The sequence below is a fragment of the Syngnathus typhle genome, linkage group LG8 (genome assembly GCF_033458585.1).
Source record: "Syngnathus typhle isolate RoL2023-S1 ecotype Sweden linkage group LG8, RoL_Styp_1.0, whole genome shotgun sequence".
Lineage (NCBI taxonomy): Eukaryota > Metazoa > Chordata > Actinopteri > Syngnathiformes > Syngnathidae > Syngnathus > Syngnathus typhle.
Window position 1 is genome coordinate 5241039 of NC_083745.1, and position 22287 is coordinate 5263325.

General features: G+C 39.9%; 1 protein-coding gene across 1 annotated transcript; it reads left to right on the forward strand.

The window, feature by feature from the left end:
- Nucleotides 1–12274: 12274 nt before the first annotated feature.
- Nucleotides 12275–22029, forward strand: LOC133158169 (rab11 family-interacting protein 2). The gene is made up of 6 exons (XM_061285152.1): nucleotides 12275–12465; nucleotides 13184–13691; nucleotides 15476–15864; nucleotides 16107–16443; nucleotides 16984–17056; nucleotides 18446–22029. The coding sequence occupies exons 2-6, from the start codon at nucleotides 13339–13341 to the stop codon at nucleotides 18668–18670; spliced, it is 1377 nt and encodes a 458-aa protein (XP_061141136.1). The 5' UTR covers nucleotides 12275–12465; nucleotides 13184–13338; the 3' UTR covers nucleotides 18671–22029.
- Nucleotides 22030–22287: the final 258 nt, after the last annotated feature.

The following is a 22287-nucleotide window of genomic DNA, read 5'->3' on the forward strand; positions in this document are numbered from 1 at the left end:
TCAACTTTCGGAATTAAAGTAGAAAGGGGTAAAAGGCAGATCAGGACGAACCCCGACCCCTCGTTGCTCTTGCCGTTTGGATTGGTTAAATCGTTGGGACCTGGAGTTGAACCCATCAGGAAGGGCTTAAGTGTTTAGGATTAGGGATCTAAAAGGCATTTGGGGGGCCTTGAATCAAACCCCAGGACCGGGGCGGAGGCAAGCTTTGCTGTTTGGCCGGCACTATAATCAAACAACGAGAACTGGGACCTTTGCACACCTGCAGGAAGGGGCCACCGCAAAAAAAAAAAAGGGGGTCCTGAGGGGGCAGGCGAGAAGGCAGAGGGTCGTTGTAGAGTGACAACAGCTGGGGTTGCTGCACGTTGGTGTGGCCCAAGGGCAAGGTCAGCCTGGCAGACGGGGAGGGAGGGGCAGGATTGTTTTCACTCCACTAGTGAAAACAGCAAGCGTGGAGACAGTGAATGGACCAGCTGTGGCAATGGAGTCCTAGTCCACAACCTGACCTCGTATTAACACTTTGAAGGGAAGCTGGGTTGCTAATGACCGCTGACCTTTCACCTCACCTGAGCTCCCCGTACATACTGAGGTGATGAGCTTTTAGATGGAATCTACTTAATGGATTCTATAATTGTGCAAATGTTTTGTCATTTTGCACGCGTGTAGAACTCCGCTACATCAGAGTTGAAGAAAGCAACCAAAGCAGCTCTCTAAAAAAAAAAAAAAAACAATTTTGTCTAACTTATATCAGCACAGATGAACCACACCCAACAACTTGACATTCCAAAACTTTGAAATCAGAATCCTCTCGGGAAAGACCGCATTCACGTTAGCATGAATGACCTCACAAATTAGCATCAAGTTGAGCTAAACAGAATGGAAGGGCCTCTTAAAACGAAGCAAACAATCATAAATTCTGCTTCTATTTAAATAAAAAAAATAAAAAAATAAATTTACATAATCTGTAGGCCTACTAGTACTATCACCAGGGAACAATTGCACATTTAATATAATAATAAAATTAATTTGCCAATAGTAACACAAAATTCTGTGGTCAACAACGGCATAAAGTACAGTCACAGAAAATAAAAAAAATATTTGGACGATAAAAGAACACACACGCACTGTAACTTTGGACACACAGCACTCCAGGACATCATTTTTCCGTCTCAATCATTTGATTCTCCGTACATATCGGCATGTGCTGATACTACTTTTCAAAGTTCTGCTAATGAAAAATAGTTTCATATTTTAAAATATGGTTTAATTGAATTTCCAGGAGTTGGTGTGTGGTTGCAGCAGAGTGAGAGTCAACCTGAATCCATCCATGAAAGCGACAGGCTTCACTCGTGTCCTCAGGCCTAATTGGTCTGGACAGTTAACATCAAAGAAAGCTGGGCTTTATATGTAATCTGCTCGCTTCTCTGCCACATTCTCATTTTTTTTTTTTATATGTTCAAACCTTGTAATGAAGGTCATTCGCCATCAATTCACTTTGATCTAAAATGGCAAAAATTTTGCATTTTAATAAAAAACGGGGGGAAAACTTTCTGGCTTTTTGTCGACTCCTCACACACTTTGTTTTCATACACTCTCAAAGGTGATATCCCATCATTCAAAATGTAAAAATGTAATGTAAGATATAATATGCATAAACATTTTCTAATAAAAGCAATAAAAACACCAATATTTTAACTATGAGGTGCTACAAGTACAATTCAATTCCTAATTTAGCCACTAGAGCTAAATGTGGAATTTCTATTTGGTGAGAATGGAGATGGACTGGGTGCTTTTGTTAAAAAAAAAAAAAAAATAGAACTCAAAGAAAGGAGCAACATAAAGAACTAAAACAACCAAGAAAGAAAAGTTAATTCGTTATGACACCCATCACCTCCGACTTTTTTTGCAACATATCTTTGATATCTATCAATAATAGCTGCTGTCAAACTAACCGTGTGTGTTCAGTGTGTGTGCGTCTATAATAAAAATATCGGTGCAAAAATCTTGACGCAGATTGCACAGATTGTGACATGCCCGAACATTTTCAGATTACAGACTGCAATTACACTGTGTGAGTTTAGCATAGTTTATTATGATTTATAGCTAGAACATAGTCAATTATCCGTAAGTACAAAACAAAATTGTTGGTGATAAAATTCACCTCTGTGGAAATTCCCTCATAGCAGACTAAATATTATCATTTGGCCCTTTTAAATGAATGGGGAGTTTAGTGTCTTTGTTGAACAGCGCTCCAGTTTGAATCACAGGAAGCGCGACTAACTAACACTCACTTGCACGACTCATACGAGTGATTTCTTTCTCCGAGATGAAAGTTGCATTGCATGCTTGGGCAGCTACTGGTGCAGCTGTGTGTTTTTATCAGTCTTCTGTAGTCAGAAATCAAGTGTCTGGAGATCCGCTGCTGAAACACTGTAATGAGCCACGGGCGCTAATACTTGAGGATCAGTTGCACTGGATGAGGCAGCTTTATCCAGTTATTAGGGTAATGTAATGGAGTCTCCTAATCCAAACCCACAAAACTCTTCCACGGCAGGGGGCACAATCGCGAGAAAACACGTCATTGCTTTAAAACTGACTTTGCAGCTAATATGGCGCAGTGCACACATACACACGCGCTTGCGGCCCCGGCCCGGCCCGTTCATTGAAGTCCTTCACACTATCTCCCCGTAAAATGATTTTCTCCTTTTTCCTCTCTCCCGCCAACAAACGCAGCATATTCTACGCTGCTTTAAGCCAAATTAAACCCCAACTCTTTTATTTTAAATGAGAAAAGGGAAAAGAGTGCTGACAATCTTGATTAGGCCAAAGCGAAGCGGGGAAAAGAAGAGGGGGAAAAATTAAATGGTATTAAAAATGTATAGAGAACATTAAATGAATGCCGTCCAGTGCAATTGCTGCTAATTGGCAGATAATCCGAGAGCTCTGGGCCGCCTAATGCCATCTCTAGTAACGGGACAAGCCGGTCCTCTCGTTTGTCGTACGAGCCGTTGGGTGAGGTCAGAGTGTGGCGGAGGGGGGGATGGATTAGCGCGAGCATTGTTGGCTTTTTCCATCGGAACTTGACCTTGACGAGACTGGCTCAACCCCGATATTGCAGCAGTGTAAACTTTATTATAATGAGCGCTTTTAGGGGGCAAAATGAAACTTGGTACAAATATAACTTGACAGTGCGACGCCTTTAACTTACTGAAACGGAAGGCGGATTTTATTATAGTGATGCGATGTTCCGCTCCAAATTATATATATATATATGGTATATAAAAACCTTGCTTAAAATGTCCTTGCTGCGGCAATGCATGCAACTCATACGCACACACACAAACTTCCTCCACTCCACATGAAAGGCGGTCCAAAGGAATATAAAAGCCCTCTTATGGAATGTTAGTGAGGCCCGTTGACGAGCGGATCCTCGGCGGCAAAGCAGCTCCTTTCTATCGCTGTATACTTGAGTGTTGACCATTCTCCAGAGAGGAGTCCCGTTTGGTCTAAGAGGCTACATTTTCCTAACCTCCAAGGCCACCGCCGCGAAGGCGCCTCAAGAGAGCCTCTTTCGTGTCAAAGGGGGGGAAGCCATTGAACTGGAGAACAGCCCCTGGCTTTTGATCAGTTCATAAGTTAAAGTTTTGCCCAGGCCCCTTTTTTTCATGCAAATGGAAAAATCTTCAAACATTGTGGAAATTCGTCCCTTTCGGATGTGCCTTAATAGGTAGCGCTTTTAACATGCTCGCAAAAGGACTGGCTTGAAAGGCCCTTCAGAGTACTGAAAAGCACGCTCGGTGCCCAGGTGTAGACGGCGGTTCCCCTTGAAGCGTTTCTTTTCGGACCAGACCAAAGTTTTGTATATTTGCTGGAAACTACATTGACTCCCAATTAAGGGATTAGGATGGAGATTATCCTGAAATTCCCACAATGTTTTGCATCACCAGCGGAACTTGATTGTTCGCTAAAATCAATGCTAGCTCTAAAATGATATGCATTCACACAAAATGTTTTTTCTTCTCACATGATCTCCTGTCAGGTGAAAGCCTTCACACCCGTTTCATGTTCTGAGTCGTGTCCGTTATTGGTCCAATCCAACCATGACACCCTTCCCTCCCTTTCCTTCCATTGCTCTGTGACTCGGCTGGTTTCACTTAAAGAACATGGAGCGAGGGGAGGCGGGGGAGGTCACGGGGTCACACCATGACCTCATCAAATTAGCCCAAACGAGTGAGGTGTTTAGCACGAGTTAAAACAAGTAATCTGAATGGCATTAAATGCAAATGCAGCGACCATATGCTCACTTCAAACATGGAGCCATCCCATCTCGCAAAGCGGCCCCCCTTCACCCACGCAGAGCCCCCCCCCCCTTGAATACACATCACATGACTCCGAGTTGGCGGCGCTGTTAAGATGACAATGACTTTCCGTAAAACATTCCCATCCAGGTGTTTGGTATCTTTTTACAGATAATCGACAACAACTGTAATCGCTTTGGCTTCAAGCGCGCTGATCCGACCTCAGTGTCACGTGCGTTCATATCGCTTGCCATTTTGACCTCAAACTACCAACGCGGGAAGAAAACAAAGGACGCTTGGAAATGTCGAAGAACAAAAAGGATTCGCAAGGGTAATACCTTCTGCTCCAGCGTATAAACGCTCAGCCATGTGCCTCTGATAGATGGGAGCGAGGCCTTGGTCAGGTTGTGAAGATTATGGGCCAAGACTGATTTCGTACCCTCGGGCGGCGACTGAGCCGGGAACATGTGGCAGCTCATATGTGCTAATAAGCACCTGTGGAGAAGAGGGGGCGCGGTGGTAGTGAAAAAGCCCGGCGGGCTCTGCAACCGTGCCACCTGCACAGACCTCCACTGTGCCTCTGACTCACTGAGTGCTGCTGGGAAACACCAAGAACACATCTCCAGATCGTCACGTGAACATCATTTTCATTTTGGGAATCTGTATGGAATTTCCTGTTTAATTTTTTTTTTTTTTGCAACATTTCCATATGATTCACTCCCAATTGACTTTCGATTGAACTTTTTCCCCCCTCTTTTTCTTCCACTTGTAATGATAAGCTGTAAACACAAAATACTTCCTGCAATTAAAACGCATAGGCGGACTGGCGCAAGTTATGTTAATCCGACCAAAAAAAAAAAAAAAATCATTGAACAAGTGATGTGATTACTTCTTGTACAGCCGCCTCATTTACGCAACTCTCAGTGACACAAAATAACACTTGTGAAATGAGTAGCATATTCAGGCTTGTATAAAAGTTCACCTTGTTTGAGTCAACGTGTGTGTGTGTGTGTGTGTGTGTGTGTGTGTGTGTGTGTGTGTGTGTGTGTGTGTGTGTGTGTGTGTGTGTGTGCGCGTGTGTGTAGTGGAGAAAGATTTAGCCTTCATCTCATTGAAAACGGTGCACAGCTGCTGATGAGGAATGTGAGAGCAAAAAGAAGACATTGTGGGAGAAAGTGCTCCTGTCAATCAAAAGAATTCTTAATCAATTTGTTTAAGCTGTGAAAGCATTCTGACGGAAAGAAACAATGTTCCTCATGTGTTCTCCATGACCACCAATTCTCCTCAACAAAATGTCCAATCAAGACATGATATATTTTTTTTCATGACATTTATTTTTCTTCTTTGCTTTGAGTGAGTTATATGTAGTAACTATGACAACACAAGGAGGACTAATCACTCTCTATTGATTTACTACTGTGTTTCATAATTCTCACATCTGGATTTCAAACATAAATACTTCTCTGCATTCTGAGAATATACAGAATTCACTTCAGCACAAATGCCGTCTTTGGGATTTAAGAGAAGGCACCGTGGACGGACGGCTCTTTGTGTGCGTGAGTTGTTTTTTGTTTTTGTTTTTCACAACATAGCAGCGTAACCCATTTTGGTTACCCAATCCGCTACAAACAACATTCAGCTTTTCAGGAGCTCCACATAGGCAAATCCAAATTATTTCTATTCATTATTAGCACTGTAGTTTTATCTCGGGTGGCTCAATCCGACACTCCAAATACGTTATTTCTCTCCTAAAAGTTGGTTGAAACAATATTAATAAGATTTTCAATTTAAATTTTAATTGAACGCCGATATCAGAAGCCTGAACTAATTTCTTTAACAATTATTGAATATGTTTGAGGGGCGGGGAGAAAAAAAAGTCAGTATCAGCAAACAAGTGAAATAAGTGCGCATTATACCAAACTGTACATTTGTCATTCTGCGTTTAACTTGGGAAACATTCTGAATACACATCGTTAATTAAAAAAATTCTTGTCATCTCCAAATTCAATTTGCTGTGTGAACTTAATTGACAGCACAAGTTTGACTGTTAATTTTGCTGGCATTTGAATCAACGACTTATCTGGCTGTCACTCCTTTTTTTTTAACCTTTTGCAGCAAATGGTGCAAAAATATTAGTCAAAATCATTTCTCAGGTTGATTGTATAAATTACAAATAAATTTGTGACATATTTTCTTAACTTTAGCCTTGGATTGTTTACATTGTAAATGACCCTAAACACTAACAATTTGCTTTCAAACCACGCCATGACTTTACATTACAAACTTTTATAAACAGAGGAAGTTCTTCATTAGTTCACGACATGGATTTCTCTCACTGAAAATCATCTCTTTTCGGGTTCTTCGAGGAGCACGAGGCCTTGATAGTGACCCCTCCTTTTTTCCTAAATAGCTTCAAACGTAAGAGATCCTGATCAGTGCTTGAAGTGAAGGAAGCATAGCAAGAGCATGAGATCAACCCCTGGATTATTGGGCCATTGTCCCAAAAGCAGCACTCTCCATTTAGTGGAGCGGGTATTATACCGCAAGGAACACTATTGGGATTAAGCGGTGCCCCCTTTCACATATGCAACAAATGACAAAGGAGGAGATTGGGCAACTAACCTGCTGTTTAGATAAAGGTACTTTAATAATTGCTAACCGCCTCTTCTGTCGCTCCATTGTCCACTGACAAGTGGCTGTTTCTAATTGCTGACAGATTTGATTTTTCAGCAACAGCGAGCGCTCTGTTTGTGGCCTTTGCATGGAGTAATTACTCCATCCCTCTCTCCCAACTGGCACCTATTTTGTCCCCGGATTTTTTTCTAAATCGTTCTCTTCCCTCTGTGCCTGAAGAGAAAATTTCCCCACTCCCTCCAGCACCTTGTAATGCACTCGATTACAAGAATTGATCGGAGTCCAAACACTGGCAGATTGTGAATGGCCTCAATATGTTGCTTTGTATCAAATCATCACAAGCAGGCTAATTATCATGTTTATGCTTAATTGCGAATGGTGGTAAAATCTGATTCCTAATTAGGAAACCATCAGTGACAATGTTTGACATAGGAATGACCCTTTTTTCCTTACATTAAACGAATGGCAAAAATATGCTAAATTATCTTTGAAAAAAAAAATATTTCAGACCCTTCAGTTTTTTTGGGGCATTCTGGAATTAAAAAAAAAAAAATTGATATTCCCATACATTTTTTTTGTAATATTCATTCGGTAAGTGTCCAAAAGATTTTTTTTTATTATCTATTATTTATATATATCTAAACATTTTTTTATTATTATATTATATTCATTCGGTAAGTTTTAAAAAGATATTAACAATAACCGGTGAAAGTTTGCTGTAAAAGTTGACTGAAATTTTGGATACATATCTGCAAAATAATAATAAGCTTTACTTACACTATGAAGTCATATCAAAAGAAAGAGTCCATACTTGTTTTGCGATGGTAGGCTGCTGCCTTCCTGGGGCATGCTGGCTGCATTTATTAAGAGGAGAGCTAGAGGGCTCACTCCAAAAAGCAACACACGAGGGAGAGGCTTCGTCATCACCACATTAAAAAACCAATTATGCCACTAACAAAAGTACACTTTATTTTCACTTAATGCAATTAGTCATTAACTGTGATTCTAAGTTCTACATTTATACAAGCTCCCTTTCTCTGCCAATTATTCATAGTTTCATGTTCATAAAGGATTCGCACTTTCAAAGCAAACATATTTTCAGTGCTGGTGTCTGTGTTAATCATCCAACCCACACATTTCATGGATTAGTCCTTCACATTGCATGAAATATGAGACGGGGTGCAGCTCTGCCAGCCATGTGCGTGCCCATTATACAGAATATTTCTGTTGCACATTTAGCAACTGTGCAAGTGTCTGTGTGCGTGTATGCAACTATGAATATTATACACACACACACAAATATGTATATGAATATATATCTAAATATCTAAATATATATATATATATATATATATATATATAATATATATAAAATGTATGAGTGAAAGAATACAATGAATTCTAGTCCCGCCAATAAGCAGCTGCAATAATTGTACATTTCATAAATGACGAGCAAAATACAGAAATATTTAATCCGTCTTTGCATTGATGTATTTTAAATAGCGCTAGAGTATATGAGTATGATGAGCATCAAATTGGCATTTAGTGATGGAAAATCGCATATTTGTGGTAAAAGTTACATTAGAATCTGATTTTTTTTTTCTACGCATCAGAAAAATGGTTTAAACTCACACTGAAATCCAAAATGTTGAGAAAAAAACTGGTCAATTACTAGACAAAAACATGAACAGTCATCAGATCCACATTATTCATCATTTGAAACTTTTCCCCCACAATGTCACACCAAGAATCTTTTTGTGAATAAGAAGTAAGAGATAACTACAAAACTATTTGTGAGAAGAGATTCTAAAAGGAGTTGTTAAATATCATCAGGAAGCAGCAATTGTACATCACAGAAGGTCATGAGCCTCAAATTGCCAATCAAACATGTCCGCTTCGCTTAATGTCATCTGACTAACCTTTTGTGGCTGATATAACGCAAGAATGAAACAGTATTAGAGCATCTTTCCATCACTGGCCTTGACCTTTGTTGTCACACTGACAAGATGAATCCAAAAATGATCTGGTGTCACCATCAAGCAGATACTTTTATCAATTAATACATACATCCACGTGAACTGTCCATAAAATGGACTGAAAGTGCATTTAACATGCTGTTGTTCAAATCAAAACATCTGGCAGACACGTTAACTTCATATATAAGTGTTTGGAGAGGACAGTGTAACTCTGACATGTGCTTTGGCCGTGGTAAGGAGAGCAAGAAGGATGTTGGAAGACCAACAAAATGTCTGACCTGACTGAGGAACCACTCTGGGGAATGATGACTACAGATACCTAAAGTTGATTGAGACTTTTTCGGTGACTCATAGCAACACACACACTTATAAAGTACACACATGCAAGTCATAATTCTTTATAAGCCTCTGGATAAAAGAGGAGATATTGCCTTTTGTTATCTGAATGAGCATATACTGCTAAACTTGATACTTCACGTATGACAACGCAATTTTCCTTCCAAAAATAAAAATGGTGTATTTAATGCTAAATTAAGGAACCTGGTCTTGTTCTTCTCCTTTTGTTTCTCTTTTTTTTTTAGATGTTTCAGAAGTCAGAAATGATGTGATATTTGGTGTGTGTATTTATATTTTCATTGTGTTGGATGAAATATTATATGATGATCACATGTGAGAGTGCGTGAAAGAAATCTTGTTTTATGCGCAATCCTGTGCCTTGAAATGAATCATTTGAGACATTTACTCAATGTTGGTACTGAGTAAAATGCTTTTATGAGTGAGAAAAAAATGTTAATTTCAGATTTAATATAGGCAAAAATGCTATGAAATGAGAAGCTGTGTGGGATGCCTATAGCCTAGAAATTGGTAAAGAGCCATTCCATTCTGCTTCTAGCCCCAAAAGCTTGTAAGTATTACAGCCGGCTCTATTTTTCCGTAACATGAAGGTGTGTGTCTCTGCAAATTCATATACATGATGAGGATTTTATTACATGCAAATGTTATCCCATTTATTATCCACTTACATGCTGGTGTACTTTACATACTAATGGTTATATGAAAGACATTTGAATCATAATTTAGATTTATTGCCGGAAAACATTTCAGGAAAACATTTTTGGAGGATGATTAAAGTATTAGACTAAAGCGACATTTATTTGGGGTTAGTAGGTTCTATTTGTTGACAAACATGCGATTGCCTCCCAAGTAGTTGTGATAAATGATGTCATTGTGTTTGGGCTGACCTCAGGGCATACAGATGTGGGTGGATGGCAGGTTGGACGGACACCTGTTTCCCTGCCCCACTAAACATGACCCTGCTGACCCCTAAACTGTGCATAAAGTGAAGTAAAGTCCAGCAAGATGTGATACTGTATAGCTTCTTCAGCGATGTAAACATAGCTGGATCAAAATGTGCAAATCTGTTTTGAAAATGTATTTTAAAATATTATTTGGGATCCAATGAGTTTATCTTAATCTTGAATAATTGCTATTTCTAATATGAATACTTTTTAAAATAATTGTAAGATTTTTTACTATATATATTATTTATATATATATATATATATATATATATATATATATATATATATATATATATATATATATATTTTTTTTTTTCTCCCAGAAATTTTTAGTAGATTTCACAAGTCCCACAAGACTCAGTTACTGCCGCTCATTAAACGGCATTCAGTTTAACAAATTTTGTTGTTCACAAATTTCAGCATTTTTATATGATCAAACGACAGTTAAATTTGGACCCCCGCCCCCTTGCATACTCTTTTTGAGGTTAAAAGGTGGAAATGAAGACTTTTAGGGAGTCACCAGGCTCTGGCTTCGTGGCCAGTGATAGCTCCGCTTTTCACGCGAGAGTCGCACATCTGCATCCATATATCAATGAAGTTCCACAAAAACATTCCTGAAAGCAAAAGAGGACGTGATTTATGTGCCTCTCTCCTTTTTTTCATTGACATTTATTCTGGATTTAAACTGATCGCCCAACTAAAAGTTAAAGACCTATTAAATCAGTCAGTCCTACAGAACTTGTACATCACATTCAAAGCATAAATTTAGGACCGCGCCATCCCCCCCCCCCCCCCCCCCCCCCCCCCCCCACCGCTGGATAAAATATAGAGCTGCTGGATATTACTTTCACAATATAATGCAACATATATGCTATAATGTTAAATAATATGGTTTCAACCACAACCACATGCACAAAAGAGGATGACAACCCTTAGGGGCCTCAGCTAATATGGTCGAGCATGTGGACCCAAAACGTATATGTTGAACAGTTTACGACCTTGTGAGTGAGTGAGTTCATACCATACCGCTGCCTAATTTATAGACTGAGATTGTATTTTCAAATGCGGCAATCTATATTCTGGCAGTGCATGGTAATAAAAGGATACAGGTGATGTTGGAATGCCGCGTCTTTCATGTTTTATCTCACAAAGGAGTGGCGCGCTGGTATTTTGTTTCTGTGGAGGGTATATGAAGGTGTTTGACTTATTATCACATCATAGGAGTGCCATGACCTGTGTGGATGATAAGCACGCACCTGGACATTTGCGTCATACAATTCAACGCAACACTTCCGAGCACATCAGCTAATCAAATATTTCTACCAAAAAATGACGTGTGTGCTGATGGAATTGGTTAAATTGCGCCTCGTTTTAAAGGTGCAAATAAATCAATCAGATTTATAGTACAGTATTTGATAGATGATTATAGCCAGTGTGTAAAAACAAAATGTCCAATAAATAAAAACAATTTATAGTACAGTATTTGATAGATGGCCTAGCCAGTGCGACAGGCCGGTTGTGTGCACAATGGTGGTGGAAGCAGCACCAGTCTGGTGTGTTTGGTTAAGATGCACTTGTCAAGTGGGCTGACAATCACATCTGTGCTCATTCAAGGGAACCTCTTATCTCTGCCTCCATGTCCCACTCAGGAGACATAAGCACTTACGATGTTTGTATGATTTTGCTCTCAAATAAAGTACACACAGCGTGTCACACACTCATGTGTTCACATGAACTCACACTTATAGAAGGAAATGGAAAAATTACACTTTTACTTGCTAAAAAAAAATTCAGATAAAAACAGAAGTTGATCTGATACAAAACCAAGGAGGGGGAAAATATTGTTTCTCCAAATTAATTTCCGGTTGTTTAAATCACTGTTGATCTTGTGCAACCTCGAAAGAGTGAATCTAGGCTTGTTACAGAATGACTCATTCATCAAAGCAGTAAATAATAAGATACTATTTGCTGCATGTCTTTGTTTCCGCATACAAAATTAATGTTTGTTATGGGCGTGGGCTTTATCGCAGCAGCCGTCTCTTTTATTATCTTGTACTTCCTCCATTTCTGCCGGCGTGAAGGGAAAGTGACGTCACACAAGGAAGTGAAGCTTGCATCGACAGCAATTGTCAGCATAGAGCAACAACTGCAGCTTCAACTAAGATGATCTCGCAGTCATTTGCCGTGAAAAAGAACAAAAACCTGCATTAATGGAGCCCGAAAATGTTGCACTGAAAGATCGCTATTTATAACTCCGAGGTAAGAATCACTGATCCATGGAATCTCTAGAACTCTTAGCACAGCAGTTAGCCTTTTGTAGCTAATGTGATTTAGCTTGTTTGATTAAAACAATGGCAAATCTGGAATCGCTGTTAGCTTCTATTAATTGCTAGCGTTAATACATCAAATGTCTTTAATTGTTTGGTTAACATATTTGTGTTATTCATTAATTACAAGTCATTCGATTCATTTCAAGGCCAGCACACCTTGTGTTATGATAATAACAATGTAATTAAATTAAAAAAAAAAATCTCCTTAATTGATTGAATAGTTTTGACGAACTAAAAGCTCTGCAAATACAACCATTTAAATAAAATGAAACAATGCCATGCTTTTAAACCTGCTGCATCACAGTTTGCTGACAGGACACACCATGATGCATCTCAGGATGTCGTCATCATGTTGTGGTATAATGATGGTGCAATCATGTTAACCTCATATGTATGCAAGGTTATGCATGTTCTTTGACAGTTTAAAAGGAATCATGTTTCATATTTATATTTGCAACATTCCAATATTTATCTCCAACAACAATTTATTTATTTATTTTTTTATATACTCAATTATCGAGTGGAATTTAAGAGTCGTACAGTAATCCCATGTTACCTGCAGTGATACTGTTTAGAAACATTTGTATTTCTCTTTTTCTGTGTTGATCATGATATATATATATTTTTTTTCCCCCTTTCCCACCCAGATGACTCAGCAGTGGCTTGGATTCCTGGGTTTTTGGCCTTATGAAATACGGCTTTGTTTTCTATGACTTTAGGGTTGTAACAATAACATGAATAACTAAATATTTTTTTTCACGACACATTTTTATAATACGACCATTGAAAAGCAGTACAGACAATGTCACTGGGTGAACAGTCTCAAAAGTGGTTTCCAACTCATGTCCAAGCCACGGTTCTTCAAGCTTCTGGTTTACAGCCAAAGGGCAAAAATGGCACCAATGATGCATATACTATCATCCAGCTGGGCAAAGAAAAGTACTCCACATCAGTGGCAGAGAAGACACTAAACCCTGTCTGGAGAGAAGAAGCTTCCTTTGAGCTGCCTGGGTTACTTTTGGATGGCAACCCAGAAGTCTATGAGCTATGCTTCATTGTTATGCATCGGTCCTTGGTCGGGCTGGACAAGTTCCTGGGTCAGAGGTCCATCAACCTCAACGAAATCTTTGACAACAAGCAGCGGCATAAAACTGAGTAAGTACTGTCTTAGTAGGAGCAATGTAGCATTAGATGCTGCTGTAGATCGGTTTGGATGTAATACGAATCTTCTGGACTGTCAGCAAAGAATCGAAATATTTATTACCTTTTTTTTTTTTGCGAGATTCTTCAAATGAATAGCACTAAATGGCTAGTTCAAAACTAGTGGAGCTGGCTGAACATGTTATATTAGACAATCATCTGGGTCATGGGTGAGCTGCAACCGATCCCAGCTGCCTTTAGCCAGGAGGCAATTTAGAGTCTTCAATGAACTTAACATGGTATATTTTTGGAATGTGGAAGGAATAAAAAAAAAAAAAAAAAAAAAGTGCTTTCTTGGCTTCCATTTTTATTTTCACTGACTGATGAAAGACTAATGAAACGCAGGTTGCAGACCTAAAAAAAACTTGCTTTTCCAAAAACCTGAAGAACAACTGTGTAATAATTGCAAAATAAACTAGAAGATTAGGTTGATTTGCCCCTGATGACATACATACGTGCTGTTGCCTAACCCTGCATTAAGGAAACAGGAACAGATCAATTGAATTGGATCTGGTGTTAATTAGCTCTCCAACATGGAAATACATTAGCACTTCCTCCCTGCCTATCAGTTTAGAGAATTGCAATATGTTATAATCAGTGCGAAAGTGGGACACCCCCCCCCCCTTTTGCGCCTGAGTTGATTCACGTTAAGATTGTGGCCCTTTTTAGGCCGAGTGTTGCTAATGGATGTGACCCATGTTGACCTATCCCCACACCGCAGGCAAGTCTGACAATGAGGGCCCCGGATACGATGACCACATTTCCCCGTCGGTTCATTTGTGATGTTTTTGAACTGACCTATCGGGGAGGAAAGACTGTCTCGATATCTGAGCAGGCAGCCCATAATTATCGCACACCTGTGTTTGTTGATTGTGAGGAGTTTCCCAGCGGTCCAGGGGCCAAGCTGGCGGATTGTGGTTCCAAGCACAGGGAGGTTTATCTCGGCCTTGAGACACACTCGAGCCGCAGTCCCGGCCGGCCGGCCCCGTAGCAGCGGCATGCTGTGGCTGAAGATCTGACTGAGCGTGGCGTGCAGCCTGGGAAATGGACCCGGGCTACCGGGTCCACGAGCTTCATGGTTTAGAATAGCACTCATCAGCTGCAGTTCATTACCAGATTCTACCGTCTCACAAAAAAATAAAAAATACAATGCCAATTGTTTTTTGGTGATTTCCCATTAGATTTGTCAGTTCTTTGCGTTTTGATTGATGGCAAAAGGTTAGGGATGTCCAGTACATGTTTTATTAATAGCAGCTTCCTGGATTGTCCTTTCTTAGAGTCCTTCTAACACAGAGGATATGACAGATTAGCAATGCATGAAATGGCCGGTCACCCTGCGATTCAATGCCCCAGTTGCTTGCCTTTGCGGTTGTGAACAAAGGGCAGATTTGTGCAAATGCCACTTTTATTTTCAATGCACAAATCCCATTGCTTCCAGTTGAAAACGCAGGGAGGTTAAATGAATAGGAAGCCTGAAATACTCCTATTCAACAAACATCTTATTTCTTATATTATGGTTTAGAATGAATAATGTTGGTCTTGAATGACATATTCTCCAGAAATCAAAGGATCTCAGCCTCTGAATTGATGTCAAGATTTTGGATTAGTATGCTCAAATTAACCTTGTATCTTGAGTTCTGCTTAAATGGATCATAAACAGAGATAAATCCTGTCATCATTTTTCTTTTTCATAAAATGTCCCCATTGAATATGCTAAGCTTTCTCCATTTTCATTTTAGCTGGTATACCTTGCAGTCCAAGCCATCAAAGAAGCTCAAGGAGCGAGGACGCATCCAAGTCAGCATCCAGTTCATGCGGAATAATATGACCGCCAGTATGTTTGACCTCTCCATGAAAGAGAAGCCCCGCTCGCCTTTTTCGAAACTTAAGGTGAAAATGAAGGGTCGCAAACACGACAGTGACACGTCTTCAGCCATACTACCTCGCTCTGCGGCATGCGACTTGGACCCAAACTATCATTCGCAAGCACGAGCCCAGCCTGAAAGCAAGCCGAAGAGGTCGCTACTCTCTGGGGCCCAGAAACTCTCTGCGGCCCATTCCATGTCCGATCTCATTGGGACCCACTTTCGACCCAAACTGGACTCAATGAATTCCATTGAAGAAACCGGTGAGTAGATTTGAGTAGCAAATGTTTTGATTTGAATTTATAGAGGTCACACTCCCCTCGGCGAATTTTATGCCGAGTTATTTGTCCAGATAAATCAAATGAGGGATGACCAAATTAGAAGAATAGAATAGAATTTCCATTCATTTGATCTATCTTAACAAAGTGGTACCATTTTGTCCATGTCTGCAATCTCTAAAGGCCTCTAAATATGCCATGACCTTACTTCTTGGTTCCACGTACAGCTGGTCCTCACAGGCGTTCCCAGAGCGAGGTACCAGGCCTCCAAGACAACGAGGCACACAGTGACCCTTTTACTGATATCAGTGACAACCTGCCACAAAAGTATGCCACGCTCCCACGCAACCGCAACCCATTCGAGGCAGAGCAAGGGCAGCTGTGGGACAAGTCCAAAGAGAAAAAGGAGAAGATCAGCCTCCTGGAACGCATGACTGGAAAGAAGGATGGTCGCAAGACCAGCAACGGGGGTCGCTCGGGCAGTTCTGGAGACCTGCGATCCCCGAACCCTTTTGGTGGAGACTTGCAAGTACCCGCTAACCCTTTCAGCAACTACAAAGCAAGGTACATGATCATGTTTGATACAGTGCCATGTTTTTTTTTTTTTATGAACTGGAGATCTTTCTTTCCCATGACCATGAGACAGGTTGACAGCGTCCAATCTACAGGATGTTTACAGTATTCTCATTAGCCTCAGAAATCGTCTCTCATGGACTCAAGTGTTTTTGTTTCCATCGGTCCATGTTATGTCTTTTCTCGGCTTCCATCGAGAGTTGAGGAACACCGAGACCACATCGTGCTTCATCTGCAGGGAAGGTGTCATTAGAAGCTCTTTAGAGAGCTTTGGCTTGATAACAGAGCCCTCTGAGCATCACATAATGAGATTCTTTAGAGCGATAGACCACTCAATTAACCGCTTATCTTTATAGGTCCATCATTTTAAATGCAGGCTTTATCATCAAGTAGCTCATTGGTCACTCGTAATTTAGCGCATTAATATATCGGAGCGGTGCATAATTAAACGCATTTCAAACATCGCAGTTGTCGTTTAATGTTAAAGCACAACAATCGGATTTTACTGACCTGTCCTTTTGTTTGATACAGTGACAAAAGGTCGACGGGAAATGAAGACCTTACCCTGGGCCAAGGGAGCAGGGAGAGCCACGCCTCGAAAAACGTGAGACACCGAGCACAACTTCACGTTGTCACTTTGCCGTCAGCCGCAAACGCAAGAACGGACTTGTAGAATTTTGACACGTTTGTAATGGAGAACAAGTCTCGAGTCTCATTTGAGGCGGCAGCTGGTGACATTGATCCCCGTGGCCTCTAAAAATTCAGATGTGCTATTCGACTAATTAGCGGCTGCACACTCATATCGCGTCTTCCCTGAATATGAAGTACTTTAAAGTGAAATATTCACAAGTTCAATTGTGTGAGCGGCACGGCAACACTACATCACAATACTTCTTATCTTATTTAATGTCTCGATTGTCCGAAACTTTCGAATGTTTGTTCGACGACACATGCAATTTAGGAAGAGAAAGGGAGGCCTAAATGAGAACGAGGATGCCGATAATGGCTTTCGTCACCTTTCTCGGCGAGTGTTGAGGTCTGTCATTATCCACACATGTGCCCTCTGCACATGGCGCACTGGCTGCAAGAAACGCCAGCTCCCATTTCCTCCTCTTCAAGGCCTTAATTAACCACATGCACGGGGGGTGGGGGGGGGGGGGGGGGGGGGGTGGGGGGGTTATAACACACACATTTCAAAGGATGAAGCTTTTAAATTCTCAAAGCTGAGCTCATTAGAAACGGTAATGACACAACTGGAGTATGGCAAACGTACGCCTTATCTTCTCAACTACCCATCGTCTGGGAAACGGTCGTCGTTACTTTGCCGGGTTATGGTCAAATCTAGATCTTTACTAACAGCTACTGAAGTTTCTTTCATCGGACGAAAACAATGTACGCTCGCGACACCCAACCTCTATTCGCTTATGTTTGTCCAGTTTCCCTTTTTTTGTCTCAAATGGGCCCGAGGGTGGTATCTTTTCATTCGATGCAATTTTAATCTTCAGTCGTGAAAATCTTTGGGACTTTTGATTCTGGCCTGTGTCCCTCTTCTCCTAAGTAGCCTTTGTGCTCATGAAGCGATAAGACACCTGGCAAATAGTCCAATTCGGAGCCATTCGGCATTGTCTTGACTCCGCAGCGGTCTTTGACTGCTGAGGCATGGGAGTGCGGGATGATAAGTCCGGTATGTTAAACAGACTCGGGCCTTTGCGGCGCTATCGATTTGGGGGAGGATGACCTGCATTACGGCGATAAAATGCTCCCTCATTAAAAAAATCATGGCGGCTCCTGTTCTCATACAAGAGTTCCCAAAACAGGACCATGGTGCCGGTCCTCGTATGGCTTAGTCTGTTCCAGGACTGGCGTCATCGAAAGTATATTTCAAATCAAGACGAGTGTACTACTTGAAATTGTTCGGACCAAAATAGAACTCTGCCGTCTGAATGTCACGTTTGGACGAAAGAACTTTTTAGGATCGGTTTTCCGTTTCCAGGAAGCGATGCAGCGGAATGCGGCACCCTATAGAAACTTGTCCTTCGAGGAAGTGGTACAGGAACTCATCAAGCAGAAAGAAGTGGTGAAGAAGAAAGACGCCCACATCAGGGAGTTGGAGGACTACATAGATAACCTGCTGGTACGTGTCATGGAGGAAACACCAAGCATACTGCGGACACCTTACGAGCCTAAGAAAAGGGCAGGTAAACTCAATAAGAAGTGAAAAGTGCCGACGATTGACTACGATGAAAACCAGTGGGGCAGTAGATAGAATAGAACACAATTTTGTTTTTTCATTAAATCCAATTACATATTTCCATCTGTTAAACGTGACCAATACTGTGCATTTTTTCGGTACGTCAACCAAATGACTCATTTGTGTGCATTTAAATCAAAATTTCCGTTTCATTTTTGCACCGGTGAGGCAACGTTCTTCCTGTCGCACACTTGGCTTCTATCTATGAGGTTCAAACGAAACCCGAATTATGTTTACTAGAAGGTGCGGAATTAAAAAGCGATTGTAATGAAACCGTTTGTAACACTTGCGTTTACACTCGAGCACACATCTTAAGCCTGCTACCGTTTAGTCAGAGCTGTGTCCTCACATTTGCTATCCTCTCTTGCTTATCAATGAACAAAGTCTACATTCTTAATCCTCAATTGCGCATAGTTTTGTTTTAATTGTGAAGACTATCATTTAAGGGTGAAATCATTGAACTGGAAATAAAGTGCAATAATCCTAATTGAAGCATTTTGCTGGATGTTATGCTGGAATGGAATTCCATAATGTCATTCTGTCTCACCTTTGAATGACGTTGGGGAATGTTTTTTTTTATTTGTTACTCACATCCTTTACAATCAAAAGTACGATTGATGATAGCGAAACTCTGTTACATTTGAATACTAATGTATTAAGTACTATATGTCAGATTGCTACTGCATCCAAATGAGTTCTTTGGTTTTACACTGGTACAAAACGGTTTGTATTATGGATTTGTACAACTATGTGTAATCCTAATCTGTGGAAATTGTTTTTTTTTTTTTTTGTATGTAGGCTATGTATTGTATCACCAGCCCGTTTCTTTGTGTATCCTCCAAACGCAATCAATATCATAATGTCTTCCCTCCAAAGTCAGTAAGCACCGAATTTGTAGGCATAAACTCATTTGACGCTGCATTTTCATCAAATTCAATTTAAATGACACTGCTGATTCTAATCAGAGCAAAATGATGACCTCAGCACATATTTTGTGTGCGGAAAAGTTACAATAAAGGCGTATGCACTTATCTTTAGGTTTACATTGGGGAAGTAGCTGCGGTATTGAAGCATGTGTTGTATCGGCAAAAGCCAAAGTTACATTTGACAATTCGATTCTCCTTCTTCTCATTCCTGCTGGAGGTGTTCCAACTTTGCTACATATGATACCAAATTCACAGGTGAAATTGTGTTTGTTGTGGCAAGCAATGTCATTTTCTGCTGCCATTTTAAGTCCTTATTTGACCTGAATGTATTTGGTTTCGTACAGAAAGCCAAACTCTTTTATTAGTGAATGTATTTCACTTGTGTCATATGTAGAAGATCAACAATGTTGCCTTTCAATTATTTTCTACTTCCAAATAGGCATGGGATGATTTTCCTTTCTGATGGTATGGAGAAAAATATTGTAATATTAGCGTATTAAAATCATACCTCTAAAAAGATTTGAACATGGAACCCAATTTATTTTAAAACTGTTACAACTCGGCCCTCCCCTCTGTGCTCAGCTGCAAGCAGCCAATCGTATTGTGCCCTTGAAAAAAGACAAAGTTTTAGTGGAAATTGATATCTTGACTATTTAAAATCACGGTAAACCATCAAACAGGTACAATCGTCCCATGCCTAGTTCCAAAGAAAACTTTCTTTTTTTTACTACACAATTGCGGTATAATGGTGGCAAGCTGCATGTACGATTTAAACAATAGCCCATTTTAGCATGTATACTGTACTTAAAATGTAGATCATTTCCATTTAGGAAAATCCCCTCACTGATTGCCTTCTAATGTATGCTCTAGTTTGACCTCTCGTCACACACTCGTTCCTACTTAACTGCTTTAAGCGTGTACGCGTAGTTAGCAAGTTGAAATGGACCTTACCTCCGCGCTTGTTATATTCCTATTGTATTCAATCTTTGTAACGTCACACCCCTTTATTTAGTTGATTTATAGGTCACTTTTCATTTTATTGTGCTTTAAAATATCCGAAAAGGCATCCACTGTGGATTTCTAATTGTAGAAAATCCCCCACCTATTATTCATTCAATGTAATCGTCACACTGCGATATAAAATTCATTCTCAGGAATTCAAATTATTTTACAGCTCAGGCATGTTTATTACTAAAGATGATCCTACAAGCCTAATAGATTCCTATCCATGTGATAGACAACATGTAATTTATGTTTATTCCCACCAGGTGCCTGCAAAGTGAAGGCACACAGCAGCTATCTGCTCTATTCAAATGATGAAATATGAATACTAAAGATGAGATACATTAAACATTGAACACATTTGGACGCTGAAGGGGATTTAGTTCACATGAGAGAAAGCAATTGTGTCGAAATGAATTCATTTTGACTGTCTTTTTCTTTTTTTTGCCTTTTAGCTTGATTGCAACATTTGCTTTATGCTGTAATATAATTTGGTCCTTTGGTAGATGTCAAACGGCTGTACGTAAATCTAAAATGAAGAGCATTTTTAAATCATTTACTAGCTCCACACTGAAAGGGGGTGACTATCATTACTATACTTCTTCTTAGCAGCTTCTTTGCATAATATTTTCCATCCAACTCAGCGCGGCTTTTTGAATATGCAAAACATTAAATATGCTCCGAGGTGATGTTTCCTATAAAATCCGCTACTATTTTACACAGCAATTAAGAATCAGGCTCATGGACATGTCTGATTCATGTGTAGAATTGTTCTTGGTTGATTAAGTTTGGATGAAGCTGAACTAGTGGTGAGAATTTTTTTTTTTCCCGCACTGTTCGACAGTTTTACACAGACTGTATAAATTTGAGCAACTCCTAAATATGTCCTTTGTTAACCCCCCCCCCCCCAAAAAAAAAACATCCCTATGCCTTCTTGTATAACTGGCAAAATCTAATTTCAATTTGTCTTATTAAACACAACTGCTTGTACAGCGTGTAAAGTTGACCTCCCTGAAAGGTCGGAGTTGTAGTAAACTGACATATTACATTAATATTTGCCTTCAGTGGCCAGTTTGAGGTTTTTAAACCAGCATGTTTGGAAACAAGGTTGTATTGATTTTTTTTTTGGGGGGGGGGGTGGGGGTGCAAGGGGATTTAAGAACACAATTGTTTTGTTTTTTTAAGCTTTGGGCAAAAGTAGGCTCATTGAGAAATGCTGACTGTATGTCAAGTGCCAATTGTCTCCTTCAAAAGAATACTTGTACTTTATAATTAAATAAAAATCATTGAAAGCAACATTATTACTACTGCTGTAATTAAATTCCAAAAGTACTCTGGATGTTTTGAAAGGCAAGATTGTACTGTCCTTTTCAATAAAGTCGCACTAAATCCTCCTGACCCACTTTCTCTTGTTTTTTTGTTTTTTTTTTGTTAGCATGAAGTGTGCATTTTTATTTTACAGTGAATTACAAAATGTTATGGAGAGTCCTTATCCTCCCAAAAATGTATTCTAATAGTTATTTAAAAAACGATGGTAATTATGCTGACTTTTGTTTTCATCTACCTTAAAGCAGCTCTTTATTTTGTTAAAAAAATTCCGTACCTTTGCATATTGGATATAATCGGCCAACTATACGTGAAGCCGTGCTCACGCAG

Excerpts from the sequence above, each read along its gene's own strand:
- LOC133158169 (XM_061285152.1), top strand. The coding sequence starts at position 13,339 with ATGTCACTGGGTGAACAGTCTCAAAAGTGGTTTCCAACTCATGTCCAA. Across the intron at positions 15,865-16,106 it reads GAATTCCATTGAAGAAACCG|CTGGTCCTCACAGGCGTTCC; the intron begins GTGAGTAGATTT and ends TTCCACGTACAG. Across the intron at positions 16,444-16,983 it reads TTCAGCAACTACAAAGCAAG|TGACAAAAGGTCGACGGGAA; the intron begins GTACATGATCAT and ends TGTTTGATACAG.